The 14,278-nt window shown below is 35.9% G+C and overlaps 1 protein-coding gene across 9 annotated transcripts in view; it reads right to left on the bottom strand.

The window, feature by feature from the left end:
* KDM6A (lysine demethylase 6A) overlaps positions 1 to 14,278 on the bottom strand; it is a 221,654-nt gene that overhangs the window by 82,448 nt on the left and 124,928 nt on the right. For 8 of the 9 annotated variants that reach the window (XM_035003448.1, XM_035003482.1, XM_035003443.1 and 5 more), the window contains 2 exons: positions 7,574 to 7,628; positions 3,366 to 3,400 (listed from right to left, as the gene is read on the bottom strand). In XM_035003448.1, coding sequence (XP_034859339.1) covers positions 3,366 to 3,400; positions 7,574 to 7,628 — 90 coding nt within the window. Of the gene's footprint in view, positions 1 to 3,365; positions 3,401 to 7,573; positions 7,629 to 12,836; positions 13,427 to 14,278 lie in introns of those variants that run through there. The other variant, XM_035003493.1, reaches the window with a different exon arrangement.

Below are 14,278 nucleotides of genomic sequence, written 5' to 3'. Positions count from 1 at the left end.
GGAATAATTCTTAATACATTTACTTGGACATATGACATTATACAGAGGAACAAAATTAACTTTATTTAGAGATGGTATGATAATATACACAGAAACATGAGAATCTAATTTTTAAATCTAGTAAGAACAGGTGTGTGGGAGATGGCATTCCATTAAAATTATCCATACCTAACGAGAAGTACCGTATCATCCAGCAATCCCACTTGTGGGTGTATTTTCAAAGGAAACAAAACCATATCTCAAAACATATCTCAAAAAACACATCTCGAAGAGGTATCTGTATTCCCATGTTCAATGCAGCTTTACTGATAATAGCCAAGATATGGAAACAATGTTTAAGTATCTGTCAAAAGATGGATCAAGAAAGGGGCATCTGGGTGGCTCAGTTGGTTAAGCGTCTGCCTTTAGGTCAGTTCATGATCTTGGGGGCCTGGGACTAGGCCCCACATCCAGCTCCTAGTGAGAAGTCTGCTTCTCCACCTCCCCTTTCCCCCCACTTGTGCTCTCTCTCGCAAATAAATAAAATCTTAAAAAAAGAAAGATGGGTCAAGAAATTGTGGTATATAAATATAATAGAATAGTATTACAGCCTTAAAAAGGAAGGAAAATCCTGTCATTTGCAATAACATGGATGAATGTGGAGGGCATTATGCTAAGTGAAATAAGACAAAGAAAGACAAATACTGTTTGGTATCATGTATATACAGGATCTTGGGGAGGACGATATATGAGGTGATGGGTATGTTACTTAACATGATGGGAGAAATCCTTTCACTATATATATGTATATCAAATCATCACATTGAGCAGTATATCTTACAATTTTATTTGTCAATTACACTTCAATAAAGCTGAAAAATAAAATAACCCCAACCCAGATTTATGATTAAATTTAACTAAAAAATTTTTAAAGAAACAAACAAACAAAAAAACCCTGCACCTCCACCTCTACGATAGGCCTCCTTTTTGTCTTTCAAACATAAACTCAGTACCACAACGCCATTGTAGTTGGTAACACCTCTTTATTAGAATGACCCAGCAACACACAGGCACTCCATCAGCTCCAAATGATTTTTATCACTGGCTCCTTCTCTCCATTCAGGACTCAGCCCAAATAGCTCTTGCTCAGAGAGGCCTTCCTTAACCACTCTTGTTAAAAAAGTATTCCCTCACTTTGGTCTTAATTATGGTCTTATTGTTTAATACTGTGACAGTAATGTGGCAACAGGGCCCTCAGGGTTTGTAAAGTGATACTAAATTATTTCTACATTTATTAGCAGGAAGACTTTCTATATAAAGAAACTTTCACTGAACTATTTGGTTACCTAGCAGTAGCCACTAACCATATATGACTACTTAAATTTACATTTTATAATTCCATATTCATAAATAAATATTCATATAAATCAGCTGAAGTATAAAAAGTAACTTTCTACTGCTAGCTAGGGAGGGAGGGAGACATTTTTGCTTTTCTTAAATTTTTACCTGAAAATGAAAACCCTGTTATAAGTACTGGAATAGAGATTTTTCAATCTTTTCATATGCTTACAGTGTCATCTTCTGTCATCTAATAATTATATACTCTGCTTGCCATAAATTTTGTTCTTCTCGTTTTGTTTAATCTTAATGGGAACTAAAATTTACCAAATGAAAGAATCAATGGAGGGAGGGCCCTGTCCCCACAGTACCTTCACAAGGTTAAAAGATTAACACCAAAAGACAATTTCTCATCAGAAACAATGAAAGCCAGAAGACAATGGAATGTAAATTTTAAAGTGATCAAATGAGATAATAAAATAGAATTCCACCACCAGCAAAAACTCTTATTAAAAATAAAGGTGAAAAGGTGCCTGGGTGGCTCAGTTGGTTAAGTATCTGCCTTCAGCTCAGGTCATGATCCCAGGGTCCTGGTTCAGAGTCCCACATCAGGCTCCCTGAGCAGGGAGCCTGCCTCTGCCTCTCTCTCTCTCTCATGAATAAATAAATAAAATATTTTTAAAAATTTAAAAAATAAAAATAAAGGTGAGAATGGGGCACCTGGGTGGCTCAGTGAGTTAAGCACCCAACTCTTGGTCTTGGCTCAGGTCACCATCTCTGGGTCGTGAGATCAAGCCCCACGTCAGCCTCCATGCTAGGCCTGGAGCTTGCTTCAGATTCTCTCTCTCTCCCCCTCTGCCCCTCCCCTCCTCTCTCTCCCCCTCCTCTCAAAAACCTAAATTAAAAAAATAAAAAATAAAAGTGAGAAAACTTCTGCTTCAGCTAGTAATGGACCAGTAATCTCACTAAGAACTAGAAAATTTTAGGGGTAAAAAACCAGAACTTCTCATTTTGAAGGCAGCAGGAAGCTCTGAGGTAATAACAGAAGGAGGGAAGACTCCAAGGAAAGAACAACTTTGGAGAGGGAGGGGATTGGGATTTCTGTAGCTGCTTTCACCCTGAGGCCTTTGCTGATTTGGCAAAAACCAGCAGTTGGCAGGAGCCTAGGATTAGCACTGGCAGGTAAAGACTCTGATCCACAAGGTGATGTAATTCTCACATGCATGTTCTCAAGGTGGATAAAATCCCTAGATTAGCAGGGTATCCAAACTTGAGTGTGCATAAATTCTTATTCAGTGGGCACACATGCATGGGGGGGGGGGGCTCAGCAGATGAAGTGTCCAGGAATCCGATGTTCATTTTTTCAAGCACCCCATGATAGCCCTGAAACTAAAGAGACCTTACAAAATATATGTACAAACGTTAACAGTATTTTTTTCCCCAAAAAGTGGTTATTAAATTTATGTTTCGGGTAAACTCCGATTACTTAATATTTTACTCTCATACCAACTTATAACTGATTTTCCATCCCACGGCCAAAAATAAATGTCTATGTGTTATACCTTTTATCACACACTTAGCAAAATCTTCCATACACAAAAACAAAATGTTCTAAAATTAAACTGAAAAGGTTTTTTTAAGTATAGCAACCTTAAAAGGATTGAGATCAAGAGGTAACTAATACGCCTTTCAAATGGTGACACATGGAAGGGATAGTTCAATTGTAAGAAAAAGTAAAACTAAAAACAATGCGTTATAACAACTATCTATGAACATTTTGCAAAGAAAGTCATTCCACATCAAGAATAAGAGAAATCTTAAATCATTTAAGGCTGCAGATAGTTCAAGTTTAGAGGCAAAACATATTAAATGAAACTTCCTCATATATAGCAAGTACTGTTTCACTACACAAAATCTTGATCACATTTAATGAGTATAAAATACATGAAGGAGATAATGCCCAGAATCCCATTAAATTTTATGTATGTCTGACTTTACTTACAATGATATGGGTGATCACTTTAAGTAAGGTAAGTTAAAACACTTACCTGGGTTTCATATAAGTGGGCAATGTGAAATTGAACTGCAAAGATGATGGAAAATAAAAATCAATACCAATATAATAGTGTTTGGGGTAAATTAAGTAAGAATATAAAATGTCAAACATAAGCACAATCTACACTATACAGATTTAACGAGACATAACTTTTATTTTTAATAAAAAAATATACAAGCAAACACACTAAAGAACATGAACATAAGACGCCACATGTATTCACTGTTGCTCACTATCAAATTCTGTCAGTGTAATTATTAAAATTAACATTAAAATCTATAGCAAGTGAGTATATGCCTTACAAACTTCAAAACTGCATGAAGCAAATATAGAAAACTCCTATAATCTATGCATTTCAAAACGTGGTATTTAAAAACTGAGTTCCAAGACAATAAAATAAAGTCAATATATGATAAAAAAACATATAAAAACCAAAGAAAGCCTCTAATTCCTTATACCACATTTCATAACAACATTTATAAAGAAGTCATAAAGCAGGATGATGCTGGAAATAACATACAGAGGAAATGAATTGTTGCATTTCTCTATCGGTTCTTCAGAATTAAGAAAAAAAAGGTCAAAAATCACTTAGAAGGCAAGAATAGTAAACAGTCCCAAGATTAACAAATACGTCTTGAAAATCAAGTAAGAATATATTTTAGCTTTTGTTTGCAGCTCTCCCTGATACCAACACCAAAGCATGAATGATTCAACAAAAGCAACAATGAACCAGTAATCAAAATTGGATTCTAGCTACTTCAATACTATAATTTTCATTCTTCAATGACAACCCTCTTTTTAATGTTCTAACTACCTGGATTTCCCAGCTGGATTTACGCCTTTCAAATTTATATGCAAAAATGCTGATGTGGATCTTTAAAAACAAGGTCCACAGGACTACCGTCAAGTATTCACTGCTGGATGCACCATGAACTAACTCTCTCACTGATTCATTCCTCTAACTCTAAGATTCACCTGGGAGGCTTGTGAAAAATAGAAATTCCTGGGGCACCTGGGTGGCTCAGTCATTATGCATCTGCTTTGGCTCAGGTCATGATCCCAGGGTCTTGAGATCAAGCCCCATTTCCCCATTTCCGGCTCCTTGCTCAGCGGGAAGCCTGCTTCTCCCTCTCCCACTCCCCCTCCCTGTGCTCCCTCTCTCACTGTCTCTGTCTGTCAGATAAATAAATAAAATCTTAAAAAAAAAAAATAGAGATTCCTGAGATTACGATTCAGTGACCCTGCAGCGTGGCCTGGAAAGCTGTCTTTTTAAATCAGTTCTGCAAGAGATTCTTATACTTGTTCTAGACTAGCATCTGGGAAGAACAAAACTAAATAACCATAAAGAATAAAACAAACAAAATATATGAACTTTAAAATCCAACATTTTTAGATCAAATGTAAAACTACATCTCTCCATAAATCGTTAAATATTACATGTTTAATCAGAGACGAGGCAAAATAAAAATATCTTTAGAAGATTATAATCAGCTTTTTGTGAAAAACACATAAAAACAATTGAAGTTCTACATATATAGATACCCCCTCTGCCTACATCTGTTGAGGGCTTTTATTTTCCATTCCCCTTTTCCAACACAGCCCTCCCTTGAGATTCCATTTCCAAATCTTACCTCACTACATCAATGGAAGGAGACTGGGTTACAGATTAAGAGAATGAGAAAGAGATGGAAAAATCTATGCTCATTTCCCCTGATCTTCTTACTTCTCTAATAAAGGTGAGAAAGAAGAAAAGAACAGCAACTAGCTAGCATCCTACCACCACCCGAAACTTCCTCCAAGCTAGTCCCTAGGCCCTCCCTCTGTCTAGGGCTTTCCTACGCAATGAATTACTAAATACAGTGTCATCTTCTGTAGTGTGAAAATTATCACATATTTAAATTCTTAGAAGTCCTCTTCAAGAGGAACATAACCATACAACTAAGAAAAAGCTCCACTTGGCTAAGTCTCAATTAAAGTGGAAATTTTTAACAAATACTGCTATAAAAGGTTCTGAAATTAAACTTTATTCAGAAACTATACATTATTTTTAGAATTAAAAGAATTAATTAAATCCAGAGAAAACAATTTTATCGCAAAGGGCCATCATATAATGAAGTCTCACATCACCACGATTCTACTTTTAAAACACCAACTGTAATTAATCCCTCTTAAAAAGCTCTAGAAGCAGTAAGTGTATCTACTTACTTTTTAATTGCATAAATGAATTGTGCCATAAGAGAAATATCTCATACAGATGTTTTTTAAAAGCTTACTTAATCCTTTCTATAATCTTCTGATCTTTGTAGTATCACAAAGTAATATGTAAGATTTCAAAGAATAGTCAAGGTCTGTGGCATACACAAATAGGTGATGACGTTAAAAATTCAAAGAGAAATAAGCTTTGCAAAGATAATAAGAGCCTGGTACTTAAATTGTAATAATGTCTGGCTCAAAGTAGGTAGTCTACATTTGTTAGTGCTCTGTGAGACATTAGCCATTACCGTGGTTATCATGTAATCATGCAGACAGCCTAAAATAAACTACCCAAATCAACTGAACTGTAATGCCTAATGTCTCTAAATGAAGCATGTTCCCTTCCATCACAGTAACCAGCGTTGTAGCACAGAAAGTCCTGAGTCCAGGCAAACTCCTCAGTCCTGGGCAAAACAGGACGTTGGTCACACTCCCTCCTATTTCCTTTCTCAACAACCAACAGAGACATAGTAAACTTGAAGATGTATTCATTACGGTTCAAATCATCCTCTTCACGTTCAACAGGAAGTTTTCTGCCCAATGGTGCTCATTCTACAGATGTAGGTGTTTTCCTCTCAAGCAAGAGCAATGACCTACAACTGAGATTTAACCTCAACAGGGTAGAATAAAATGAGGATTTACCAAAATATTTAGTTTGACATTTATGAAACATCCCTCAGAAGTTATCATTCAAACTGACATATTAGTTATGTGAGTTTGCTTTAAGGTACTAGATATAATCAATCAAATGAAAAGGAGTGTTTTCTTATTCCTGTATAATTAGGAAAAAGTATAAATTAAGATTTTAATGAAAGTGTATCAATGCGTTAAATTTTGTCTAATCTAACCTCACCTTAGAAACTAAAATACTGCTGCACTTGTTACCTTCCCACCATTTATTCTGCAAATACACTGATCAGTTTCATTTAAAGAAAATAGAAATCTTTTATGTTTTCTCAGGAAATTGCCCCTAGTAGCAGTATGAGATAATTGGTCCAGTTTAGATGATTTAATCCACACCATGTCATAATTCATGTAATAGCAAGTTACATCCTAATTTCTATAACCTTTTCATATATTCCATCATTTTCTTAGGCATTTTTAACACTGACGCTATTTTCACTTAACACCATCCTCTAGGGTTAGAGCATGAGTCACTTAGAGCAAAATACTTTCTCAAACCTAGAATCCTTTGACCTTAAATTTTCATTAAGAATGATTCAACTTTTTATACATATTTCTCAAGAAAGAAAGTTTTAAAGAAATCCAGCTTGAACCCAATGAATATCCTTAAAACTTTTATTGGCTACTATTACACTAAGTATGCCAACACTTACTTATTGATAAACACATCATAAACCAATCTGCTTTTGGAAAGAAACATACACAGAAGCAGAAAATAACTGTCTGAAAAAAAAAACATTGTAGCAGAACATATTTCTCACATTCTTTAATTAATTGAAAAATGTCACTTCAAACTTTATATATGATATGTAAAAGTAGAATAAAAAAATTCAAAGAATGTTTTCATAATTATCAATAATTTTAATACCACACAGCAGGAATCAGTGAGCTATCACTTAAAAATCTTTGCATACGCATTTTTCCTAAAAGACTGGCAAACCCTGCTTTTAATCCCCCAAGTCATCTACAATATAATTATTGCACAAATAATCAATCTTGTTCATTAGTGCAGACAATTTTAATTCAACAACCCAGTTCACTGGCGTATCTATTTTAGACACAGGCTGTTCACAATAACTGGTCTCACATGTTCCATTTGTACAAGTAGCCATGACAACCAATACAGTTAGATCCAACAATTCCAAAAGAAAAATTACACAGGACTTTCACTATCATCATCATCATCATCATCATCACTACTACTATTATTTGCCATGAGGTGATCTGAATACACGTAGAAAACTATTACTTAAAAATACTTACTTTCAGCATTGGACAAAGTGCAGGGATTGCAGTCAACCAAAGCTAACTGAAAATGCTGCAAGAAAAGAATGAGAAAATCAGTGCACTAAATTCAGTCATATAAATGTGTCTTAATTTTCAGGTACGTAAAGTCGAACATAATCATGAAACTACGCTATGCAAATAAAACATACTAGACAACCAACTAGAATTACTTTGTACATTTATTGCTGATAACAGGCTGTTGGGTTACTTTCTTGAGACAGTTGAGAATGGAGAATTAACTTAAGTTATCCTATGTATAATTTTGTTTATATGAAAAAAGCTTCAGAAAAAGTCTTCAAGGGACGCCTGGGTGGCTCAGTCGGTTGAGCGTCTGCCTTCGGCTCAGGTCATGATCCCAGGGTCCTGGGACAGAGTCCCACATCGGGCTCCTTGCTTGGCAGAGAGCCTGCTTCTCCCTCTACCTGCTCTGCCTGCCGCTCCCCCTGCTTGTGCTCTCTCTCTCTGAAAAAAAATTAATAAAATCTTAAAGAAATAAAAAAGAAAAAAAAAAGAAAAAGTCTTCAAGTAAACAGTATCAGTTATAGAGCAGTTTAAATAGTTTAATCATGGGGCGCCTGGGTGGCTCAGTCGTTAAGCGTCTGCCTTCGGCTCAGGTCACGATCCCAGGGTCCTGGGATCGAGCCCCGCACCGGGCTCCCTGATCCGCGGGAAGCCTGCTTCTCCCTCTCCTACTCCCCCGACTTGTGCTCCCTCTCTCGCTGTGTCTCTCTCTGTCAAATAAATAAATAAAATCTTTAAAAAAAAATTTAAAAAATAGTTTAATCATTATTTTAAAAACAAAGGAAAAGTTCAATGGTATTAATGTAAGAATACCACTGCTTATCTCAAATGAGACATGAACTTTAGAAACAAATGAAATACTATGACAATAAAGGGTAAAACTATCTGCCCTTACTGATTCTTCAATAATCATTGTATTTGGTGCCTTCTTTTTTTTTTAAGATTTTATTTATTTGTGAGAGAGAGAGAGAGAGAAAACAAGCTGGGGGAGGGAGAGGGAGAAGGAGAAGCAAACTCCCTGCTGAGCAGGGAGCCCGACACAGGGCTTGATCCCAGGACCCCGAGATCATGACCTGAGCTGAAGGCAGATGCTTAACCAACTAAGCCACCTAGGTGCCCCTGTATTTGGTGCCTTTTAAAACTATGAAATACTACCAAGAATGCACCAAATAGCCTGTGTTGAAGTTCATCTATGAAACATAATTATCTTTTTAGAATGCATGTACTATTATATGTGTAGGCAATATTCAACCACTAATAGTTTACAATATCCATGTATAATAACATTGTTATCATCCTGCCTGAAAAATACATGTTAAAATTCAATGGATAACACTAATTTCTAAGAACACAAATCACGATCAAGAACACTGGGTAGGGGCGCCTGGGTGGCTCAGATGGTTGGGTGTCTGCCTTCGGCTCAGGTCATGATCCCAGGGTCCTGGGATGGAGCCCCGCATTGGGCTCCTGGCTCAGCGGGGAGCCTGCTTCTCCCTCTCCCTCTGCCTCTCTCCCTGCTCGTGCTCTCTCTCTCTCTGCATCTCTGTGTCTCAAATGAATAAATAAAATCTTAAAAAAAAAAAAAAAAGAACACTGGGTAACATTTGACATCCATCTACTTTATCAACATTAAACCTGGTATATAAACTAAGAAGAAAACAAGTACTAGAGTTGGCATAAAATCCTTAGTATAAAAAAAGTAAATCTCTCTGAACTCTTCTAAAAAATATTTCCATATATGTACATTTAGATTTTCTGAGTGCCTACAAGATTTTATCATTAAAAGTAATCAATAGCCAAAGTATAAACCCTTTTTTAAAAATTGACAATAAGCTCGTTCCTATCCACAATTCAAATACCTAAATAGTTGTATTTTTTATAACTACTGGACAAACTGAAAATTGACATGCATAATGACAAACAGATATAAACTCAAGGAGACTTTATCAAGAGAAATAATCATTAGCAAGCTTTCAGTACTATATATTTCAATACAGAATGAACAAAGCTGCACTTGGTCAACTAGAACCCTCAATTAACAAAAATAAACTAATGTCAGCTACCCAGTGTTACAGTGAAAGAAAGATTAGAAGGCATCGTTTGGCATGAACATGGTAGCCATCATATTCCTTCATGAATGTCGGTAATGCACAAGCATAATGAGGCAAGCCTACATTTGCAATATTCTTTAAAATGTAAGGGCTGTAATATTCTGAATGGGCAAACCACTAACAAAATGACTATGACCGTTAAATATTAAATATTTAATCCATTCAACAAATATTTGTCAAGTATCTATAATGCCCTTAAGACAATGCAGGCACTAGGAATACAACCATCAATGAAACAAAAGTGTAAGTTACTTGTCATGGCTGACTAAGTGGAAAAAAAAAAAAATCCAACATCTGAACACTTTAAGAACTGGAACTGCTTTTATTAAAAGGAAACAAAACGAAACAACAAAGAACTGCCTTTATTCTCCCCTGGCCTTCTAAGCAGACTGGATGTATACACTCAAACGTCCCTTTAGTGTGCTACCACAGCAACAGAAACCAGACTCTTTTAAAGAGTATTTGTATACCTGAATCTAACATAACATTGTATGTCAACTATACCTCAATAAAGAAAATAAAAAGTGAGCACTATGAAAGCAAAGCGTGCTTTATAACCACTTGTCTTCCTGTGGACAAAAAGTGCAGCACAGTAGCCACACATTCCAACTGTACGACATTTCTGAGTCTCATCTATCCTGTTGGCATATGTAGAGAAGAGAAGACAGACGTTTCCTAACTGAGCCATCAAAGGATACAAACTGACCTGCAAAGAAAGTCTTCAAGATGGCAGTATTTTAGTTTTACTATTACAATGATGTCTCACAAAGAGCAGAGAGATGCAGAATTCGAATTGCCTAGACTACATTTCATCTATCAATATGCAAGGTCCTGCAATGAAACCTGGCAGAAGCAATTCTGGACCATGTTTTATGTAAGTATTAATCAATCTTAAAAGCACCAATGAAGCCACTGATGTATCATTTCAAATCCACAACATCATGAAATAGCAAACATTTCCAAACAGCAACAATATCGAAAAATTACTTGGCAACAGAGTACATATTCAAAAACATGCATGTGAGAATGAAGGAACTTACAGAATAATTATTAAGTATAAGAAACTAAGAAAAGGGCGCCTGGGTGGCTCAGTTGGTTAAGCGACTGCCTTCAGCTCAGGTCATGATCCCAGGCTCCTGGGATCGAGTCCCACATCGGGCTCCCTGCTCTGCGGGAAGCCTGCTTCTCCCTCTCCCATTCCCCCTGCTTGTGTTCCCTCTCTCGCTGTGTCTCTCTCTGTCAAATAAATAAATAAAATCTTAAAAAAAAAAAAAAAAGAAAGAAACTAAGAAAAGCCACATAAAACTACCCCATATAAAGAAAAACAAGGATACACTTCCCAGTAAACTGAAGGGAGATGAGGGACTGGGGTGGGGATGACATGACCTCAGTTTCATTTCTCATATCTAAACCAGATGCAAAACAGATGTACCTGTTAACATATAAGCCAGCAGAAATGACTATCAATTATAATAATCAGCCCCCAGGATCTGAAAATACCATGGTAAAATATCCAGCACCCATCCCTGCAACCAACAGAAGCAGCTAGGAAACACCTGTGCCTCACATGGAAATACTGCAGTACTGAAACGGACTACTGCTGTGTGAAATAGTTACTATGTGGTAGAGGCTTCTGCCCTTCAAAGACTACATACAAACCTCAAGGCAGAAAGCATTCTATAGAAAATTAATTTCCAAGCAAGATTTACCTAACACATTTTTTTAATGTTACGGTGATTTTCTTTTATAGAGCACTTCTGGTCCAACTTAACAAAAAGGATCTATTCATAACAATTTCTGTTGACATCTTTATTACCAAAGTCACCTTTTGTTTTAAAAGCTTTTATTTCAAAATAACTTCATAGCATTTTGCTTTATATAAATTAAGGAACTTGATTTCTAACTGGAGGAGGAGAATCTATATTCATGTAATTAACATATAAAACTCAGGTTTCAAGACTTTCTCTTTAAATTGTTTTACTTCTAGCTGTATAGTTTGTGATTATCTCACGAATCTTTTCAATTGTAGAACCCTTCGACTATATTCCCAATCCTGAAGACAAGCAGTGATATAACTTTTGGGGGGGTAATTAACAAATTATTTATGTGTGTATAAGTTATTAAAATTTAGAGCAATGTTTGGATTCCAGATCCAATCTTGGATGTTCTGAATCAGTGGGTTGGAGCTGACATCCTGTAAACCAGAAAAAAAGGTTCTACAAGTTATTCCAATGCACAATCAGGGGTAAATGCCACTGTTTTAGTTTTTAAATTGTGTCCTTGCCCCCAAAAACTTTACTTCAGACTATTTAGACAAGGTGTGTGTAGTCGATACTGTTGTCTCTATTCAATTAGTGTAGACACAGCCTTCAGGAATAAAATGTTGGCAACACCAGGCACTGTGCTATGGCTATGCATCTACGAAACTGAATGCACGGCTCACTGAAATGAATGTTCTATTAGAAGTTCAAAAGACAATTCCCTAACGGAATCCAAAAGATGTAGATGAGGGGAAAAAGAAAAGAAGTAGTACTTCAGGCTGAGGAAACAACTTAAAGTTATTTTTACACAGCCCTTATGAAAGAGGGCTTTATGGACCATTTTAAGTGAGAAGAGGGAAGATAAGTAGTGTACTCTTCCAAGTCAAGTGATTTTTTCTTTTTCATTGTTACAGATTGCCGCAATTCTAAAAGTAGGAATTAAAACCAACAACTTCATTCCTAAACCTAATAGTCTATGATAAATGGATGAGACTAGGGAAAGGTCCAGGGATGTGATGGTACTTCGGGGATTTGGTCTCTGAAAATGAGAATACAAAACTGAAAGTAGAAAGTTCTAGTAGGGCTTATGTGTCACACTGCTGGATAAGCTGATATGATTGAGGTTCTTTCAAAGCCCTCAAACTCAAGTTCTTCTGATTCTCTGTAACACAAGGTTATTACAACTGTTTTGAGGAGAAACTCTACTGCACACCAGTAACTAACAGCTAATGGATCCTGGCAATCTTCACTCAAAAAAGAAGTTTCCAATCTGGAGTCCTCCAAAAGTATCCTTAACAAAAAAGTAAAAGAAAAGACACTATATACTGAAGATGTTCAAAATCTTACTTCTTTTCACAGCCCTTCTTTATGGCTCCAGACTTCTGTCTGTCTATACCAACATCTGATATCCCTCGGGTACTTCCACTCAGTATACTCCCAAAGGACTCATTGCCACTCAGAGCCTTTCCACCTACTTTAGTTAAAAAAAAAAAAAAAAATGAATTAAGCCAATAAATGAGGAATCTATTTCCACACTGAATCAGTTAATAAATTAACTCCTTAAGATTTATAGAATGTATTACCTCTCATCCATCCATCCACTGAGAACCCATTTATCCCACAGGTCTTGCTCATCTTTTTTCCTGTAACAGTGTCCTCCTACCTAGTCTCCCAACTCATTTCTATTGTACTTTACGAAAGTACAGGTATACAACAGACTAGAAATTTTAAAACACTGGTTCTACTATGCCAAATTATGAAGGAACTTATATTGGTATCCAGCCAATTACCGACAGGTCCCCATTAAAAAGCCACACTCTTTACCTTTAAAATCCAAAAAAGTTCCAATGTTGACACAGTCTAGGGAAACTTAAATATGTAAATATTAGGGAGAATTTCTACATAATCTTCACTAAATTAAATAGATGCACTGGCATTAACTGACTGAAGAATATGGGTATTATTACATCTTATTTTGCATTTCCTTCCTTCCATGAAGGAAATAATTAAGAGTCTGCCAGGATGTGAAAATTAGAGGCATTATATAAAACTATCAAAATTAGTGTACTTTTATTGAAGTAATGATCATACACTGCCTCAAATATATAACAAATGTAAGCAATTATCATTAACACCATTAAAAAGTAATGAAATAAAATTCTTAATTAATTATATGGTGTTAAAGAGGCAACCAAACCCCTCTGGGGGGGGGGGGATATTATCTGAAGCAGGGAAGAAAAACAACAAATACCATGTAGAAATGTCACCCTGGAATGGACTCTGGTTCAGATAATATTAAACTAGTTAATAAATTAAGAATTGATACCCCCACCACTCACTAAACACATGAAATCTTTATTGGCCAATTTAATGGAAAAGTAAAACAGTATCATTGAAAAGTAAGCTGGGCATTAACTTCACATTTCTGAGGATGGGCAGAGTAGCAAAAATACAAGTATTAAATTCTAGGATGGGAAAATGGATTTCACAAACAGTATCTACACTGGTCCCAAACTGAGGAGTTTTAGATATAGCAGATAAACTGAGAACTAAGAAAGGGGGCTAAAAAAACTTGTCAGATTCTTCCATATAGCTATATCTATATATATGTATGTATATATCTGTGTATGTATATAAATTTAATCTTTACAACAATCTTGTTGTAAAACAATCAGTTACTCGAGTACTACAGACACAAGAGGATCAGAAGAGTTAAGCATCTTGCCCAAGGTCACACAATTAGTCATATGGCAGGGTCAAATTTTAAAACCAAATTTGCTTGCTCTGAG

This window comes from Mirounga leonina, unplaced genomic scaffold (assembly GCF_011800145.1).
Source record: "Mirounga leonina isolate KUSES-001 unplaced genomic scaffold, KU_Mleo_1.0 Mir_101609, whole genome shotgun sequence".
Lineage (NCBI taxonomy): Eukaryota > Metazoa > Chordata > Mammalia > Carnivora > Phocidae > Mirounga > Mirounga leonina.
This window is presented reverse-complemented; position numbering and strand designations above follow the sequence as displayed.